This window comes from Oreochromis aureus, linkage group 3 (assembly GCF_013358895.1).
Source record: "Oreochromis aureus strain Israel breed Guangdong linkage group 3, ZZ_aureus, whole genome shotgun sequence".
Classification (NCBI taxonomy): domain Eukaryota; kingdom Metazoa; phylum Chordata; class Actinopteri; order Cichliformes; family Cichlidae; genus Oreochromis; species Oreochromis aureus.
The window spans coordinates 68,130,024-68,135,722 of NC_052944.1; the positions used below are offsets into that span (position 1 = coordinate 68,130,024).

Genomic DNA, 5,699 nt, shown 5'->3' on the forward strand with positions numbered 1-5,699 from the left:
CCATGACTTGTGAGACGGCGTCTGAGTCAGCTACTACTCACTGGGCGATCAGAAACATGGTGTCCTTGCAAAAGCGGAAAGAGACCAGGCCTTGTCTTATAGACAATATGTTAGCTACTCTGGATCCACTGTCACACCGTGTGTGTCAGTGTGGCAAACAAGTAGTTGTGAGGTATCTGGACTGCCTGCCTCTTCCATTCCTTTGTGCTGACTGTGATATTGCAGTTCACACACGCTTTGTCCTGCACAACAGAGAGGCAGTAACAGGAGGGTTTTTGCAGCCTTCATCAGTTTCACAAGCCAATAGGTACGGTTTTAAGTCTTATGCATTTCTTGCTATGTACTATGAGTGGGTGCTGTTATTGTATTTTTATTGTGTATCAGTCAATTTCCAATTCTTTTTATATATATACTGGTATATTGTGTGTTTTTAATGTTAGTTCGGCTGTTGCCTGTGCAAAGGCCAGACCATGTGTGTGACTGCCCAGCAGGTAACGTTGAGGTTTCACCCGGCGCAATTGTGGCTCTTGTAACCATAAATGGTAAGTTGCCCTTTTGTCACATAGTACATACACAATAGATGTGTTTGCAGGTTTTAGTGCAAATTGTACATTGCTATCATCATCATGATCGTTTATTTATATAGCACTTTGGTCAGCCTTGTGTGTTTTTAAAGTGCTGAACAATAGAAACATAATAGATACATATATAAGAATTGCCATCTTGTTTTGAATTACCCTCGGCCCGCAGTATATGTGGGCACCTGTCAAAGGTCATTTGGATTTACCAGACCGCTTTGAAAACAACATGAAATCTTCACAACATGAAAAAAATGAATGCTTTGAGCCATGACTGAATTTATCCTTATCCTTCCTAAAGGCTGTTATAACCTTGCACTGCCAGTGGTGAGCTGCACCAGCTGTGACCTAATGTGGTCCCCCTCAGTTAAGGACATCCTGGGTAGTGGATATTGGCCTGGCACCTTAAATTTCTGCACCCTGTTTTCAATGGATGTCTTTCTATGACATTAAGAAGGCTGGATCAGGGATGTCACTTAAGGCATTTGTCAAAATGCTGGATGAAAGAACAGCCCATTTTGGAAGGGTGAGTTTCTAAATTTGCCAAGTTTAAGGAAATTGTGCAAATCAATGTTTATGATGACTGTCCTTGAATATTCTGTTGTTTGTCCTCTACTTAAAAGACTGGACGAATATCAGCTGATGCCTTCAGTAAAAGCTTCGTGGGGTGGAGTGCTGTAAAGTTTGAGGTGGACAGGATGTGCAAGGAGCCATGCTTTAGCTGCCCTGCCTGCACTTCAGTGTGTGTGTGTGTGTGTGTGTGTGTGTGTGTGTGTGTGTGTGTGTGTGTGTATATATACATATATGGATGGGTGGATATTTATTTGTTTTCTCTTGGTGTTGTTATAATACTATTTACTTTTTCTTAATGTATACTTAATTTTGTCACCATGTGTATTTAAAAAAAACAACAAAAAAAACCCCATGATTTTTATTTTGTGTTATCAGTGCTGTCCTGGGGAGATATGAGGTCTTGTGTGACTTAAGGCTAATTCAGCTAATTGTTATGCATTTGTTTTAAAAGTCTGTCCCTGATAGGGCTTAATCATGTCATGTCTTTTATGTTAAAATCTTTGAGTGTATAGGTCCCGGGGAAAGGGTTGTGCGGATCTTCATCTTGGACAGCAGCAAAGGAGTCGTCCAAAAAGTCCACTGGGAAGTTGGATGAAGAGGGCATGGAAATAGCTGTTTGTTGCCACGGAGTCCTGTTAGCGGCATTGAACATGTTTCGAGGGGAGATCTTTGCTTACCCTCTTTTTCTCCAGAGGAAGTTGGCAGCTAGCGTCCCAGGACATATTACGTTCCTTTGCTCCGATGTGGCCTGCAAATATTTCCCCTATTTAACCAAGGTGGCTCAGCAGTGCCCTGAGCTGAGGAACCTCTTGTCAATGCGCCCTTTTCTCTCCGTCATGCATGCAAAGGCTCACATTTGGAAATGCGAGGTATACTGCAGCTTGTAGTTTTGGATTAGTTTGAGACATTTTGTTATAAGGTTGAATGAATTCAGCAGTCATGTATTGTGACCTTTCTATAGATCAAATGGGGAGGTGCGTTTCAGGATGGGGCCAGTTCTACAGTTGGAAAAGAGGTGGGACAAGTAAACAGTTTCCTGTCTAGGGCGGCCATCACAACGAAGTACATGTCTAAAGCAGGTATGTGTCTGTATGTGAGATTCCACTCAGTCTCCTGCTCATTAATTCTTATTTTTATACGAACTGAAATGCAGGGCGAACAGACATGCTGACCCTCCTGGCTTTGGGGTGGAACAAAAGGAAAGTGGAACAACTGGGCCGCAGTTTGAGCCAGAGATATCTCAAGGTGATTTTTTTTTCAAAAACCATTTTAATGTGTGTGGTAATGGGGGAAAAACACCAGTACTCTAAAAACATCAATGTGAATGACATTTATTAATGTATTCTTAGATCATAAGGATCCTTAGAGAACAGGTGGAGAGCCTGAATGTGACCAAAAATGAGCTGGGTGTGGATGACGACACACTGCAGCAATGGGTGGCCGATGTGCAGAAATGGGCTGAAGGTGAGTCTCAATATAACGCACTCATGTATAACAATAGGACCCACCATGGCCTCATTAAAGAAGTTAAGGTAGAATTAATATCTTTCTGACAGTGTCAACAAACAATGAAAAATAAGCCTTGTAAAAGCAGAATTTATGGCAGAGTTGTTGCGTTTGATCAAATTGGATTGGACCTGGGTTGAAGTGATGTCGTACTAGTTGGTTTTATAAACCTGAACACCGACATACTTGTTATCTCATGATAATGCAGCACATGAAGGCTACAGATGTTTTATAATGAATATCATCAAGTCAGTGATTACAGAGTCCACTGTAGTTTGGTGACTGTTACTCATCCTGTATTCTGATTAATATTCCTCTCAGTTAGAAACTGATCAAACTGATGGCAGCCTTGGAGCGTTGCAGGCACGCTTGTCGTCATCATCAGAGTGCGAACACAAAGTCTTTACAGACAAAATGGTGTCACGGTTTCTTTGAAATGGACCGTTTGATACTTAGTTTGTACAGCTACTTTGTAAACAGAATAAAATCAGATCCAGGTTTGTTTAAGCTGGATGTGATTTGTTCTAGCAAACAAATTGATGAGTGTAGATTAAAATGTAACTATATACATTATGTGAAGGTGTGAATTTTTTTATGATTATTTACAGATAGCAACAAGAGGCGACACAGAATTCGCAAGGTCATCTTAGATGAGAAGAAACGCTTGGCAGCTGCTGTTGACGACTACAACAAGCTTGCTGAACCAACAAAGCAAATCGTATCCAGTGATGCCCTCATGCAGACTGACATTTGGCCCTGGCAGAGCACAAGTGAACGTAAGCTCTTGATTTATAAATATCCTTTTTAAACAAACTGCCAGTATCTGAGCAGTAGTTGAATGTTTTGTTCTTGAATCATAATATGCTACTATGTTTTCCCATCTGATGTCTTTTTCTGTCACCATGGGTACCTATGCCTCCTCCATTGCCCCTGTTACCTCTGGTGTCCCCCAGGGGTCTGTGCTGGGTCCCATGCTGTTCTCTTTATATTTGTTACCCTTGGGCCGAATCTTTGATAAATACAATTTCTCTTTTCACTTTTATGCGGATGACATTCAAATCTATTTTGAACTAGCTGAGGATGTCACGTCGTCATTGCAACACTTTTCTGATTGTATGAATGAAGTTAAAAACTGGTTACTGAGCAATTCTCTTATTCTAAATGATAAGAAGACTGAAATTGTAATCTTTGATAGTCCCTTCTCTCGGGCTGAATCAACTGGTATTTTTGGGCCCTTTGCTGACTCCCTTTCTGACACTGTGAGGGACCTGGGTGTTGTCTTGGACAGTTCCTTCAAGTTGGACAAACATGTGTCCTCCGTAGTTAAATCGAGTTTCAATCAACTACGTCTAATCTCTAAGGCCAAGCCCTACATACCACGTAAGGACCTGGAGAAACTTATCCATGCCTTTGTTACATCGAGGTTAGATTATTGTAATTCCCTTTATACTGGTCTCCATTCTGCCCTTATTCATAAACTGCAGCTTGTTCAAAATGCGGCTGCGCGTCTCTTAACTGGAACTGGCAGGTTTGAGTCTATTACTCCAGTTCTTTCCGACCTGCACTGGCTCCCTATTAAATTTCGTATTGATTTTAAAATTTTATTGCTCACTTTTAAAATCATAAACAACACCGCGCCCAGCTATCTTACGGATCTCCTCAGTTTTATATCCCTGGGAGAGCGCTTAGATCAGCAGGCCAAATGCTCCTGGTGCAACCGAGATCTCGGCTCAAGACCAGAGGTGGTCACAGATTCGCCGCTGTCGCACCCTACCTCTGGAATAACCTCCCCTAGCTATTCGGGCGTCTGATTCAATTCAATCTTTTAAATCTCGATTAAAACTTATCTGTTTAGCCTTGCCTTCCCAGCTCTTAGAGCCCACATCCTTAGTGTATTTGGAACTTATTTTTATTACTTGTTAATGATTATAATGTTTTAACCTTCAGCCTTTTGGGTTGTGTCTACTATGCCTGGTGTATTATTGGTTAGTTATGTCACCTGCCTGTTAGTATATTTTATGTGTATTTTGTATTTTATGCTTTATATTTGTATTTATTATTGCTCTTAACTCATTCTGTGAAGCACTTTGGCATGCCTGTGGTTTTTAAATGTGCTATATAAATAAAATTGTATTGTATTGTATTGTATTGTTGTTAAACTGTAGCTGCTGCTGACCTCCAGACAAAGAGAAAGGTCTTTGAGAAGGTGATGGCTGTGAGGCGCCTGAGAGAGGAGGAGATGATCCTTTGCAGGGAGATGCTGCATCACTGGACAGTGTTACGAATGCGATCTGTGGTGTTGGGGACAATCTCCTCAGACTGTAAGCACTTTATTTATTTATTCATTTTTTGACAAATCGATTGAAAATAAGAGCAGATGCTAAAGTCTTACTGGATCTTTTACCTATATCTAGGTTGGTGGCTAACACTGCCTTCTCCCTTTAAAAAAAAAGTTTAATTACAGGATCCTAATTCCTTGTGTTTATGAGGTGAGGGGTTTGTTTGTTTGTTTTTTTACTTTACTCATATTTATTTGTTTTGTTCTTTTTACAGCCTCCCTTGTTGGCATGTTGGAGGATGCACAGAAGGGACTCTGTAGCCTGGTTTTAAAATAACAAAGTGAACTGAAAGCTGAAATGCTCAAAGTAAAGGACGTGTACAAGAGAATCCTCAGCCACCAACCACTCCTGGAAATGGACTCGGAGGAGGAGGAAGACATTCCAGACGATGCCACTGAGAGTGATTTGAGCACTTCTGATGAAGACTGGTTGTGTCATCATTGATGTTATGTTTGGTAAAATAAAAAGTTAATCACATCTCTGTTTAATGTGATTTTTACAATGTCTGTTTTAGAAATTGCTTATCATCAACAGACCTTTTACATTTTGAGAAGAAAAATAGAATTCCCTTGGTGCAGTTGTTTACCCTGAATCATTCTTTCCCATCTAATTTAATGACTAGTGTACATGTTCAGATACAATAACATAATTTAATTCATAGAATGCTTTCTGTGCTGCTCAAATTACCACAGAATTTAAAAGC

General features: G+C 40.5%; 1 protein-coding gene and 1 long non-coding RNA gene across 2 annotated transcripts; both read left to right on the forward strand.

Moving 5' to 3' along the window:
• The first annotated feature begins 289 nt into the window (after positions 1-289).
• On the forward strand, positions 290-1,103 carry LOC120435485. Its single transcript, XR_005609763.1, has 3 exons — positions 290-307; positions 441-542; positions 880-1,103. It is a non-coding gene; the product is annotated as an uncharacterized LOC120435485 (long non-coding RNA).
• Positions 1,104-1,510: 407 nt separating this feature from the next.
• LOC120437737 lies at positions 1,511-5,461 on the forward strand. The gene is made up of 7 exons (XM_039608283.1): positions 1,511-2,020; positions 2,113-2,230; positions 2,305-2,396; positions 2,501-2,615; positions 3,266-3,433; positions 4,823-4,978; positions 5,211-5,461. Exons 1-7 carry the CDS (start codon positions 1,754-1,756, stop codon positions 5,270-5,272), a joined length of 978 nt encoding a protein of 325 aa, XP_039464217.1. The 5' UTR covers positions 1,511-1,753; the 3' UTR covers positions 5,273-5,461.
• The last annotated feature ends 238 nt before the right edge of the window (positions 5,462-5,699 follow it).

Excerpts from the sequence above, each read along its gene's own strand:
- LOC120437737 (XM_039608283.1), top strand. The coding sequence starts at position 1,754 with ATGGAAATAGCTGTTTGTTGCCACGGAGTCCTGTTAGCGGCATTGAAC. Across the intron at positions 2,021-2,112 it reads CTCACATTTGGAAATGCGAG|ATCAAATGGGGAGGTGCGTT; the intron begins GTATACTGCAGC and ends ACCTTTCTATAG. Across the intron at positions 2,397-2,500 it reads TGAGCCAGAGATATCTCAAG|ATCATAAGGATCCTTAGAGA; the intron begins GTGATTTTTTTT and ends ATGTATTCTTAG.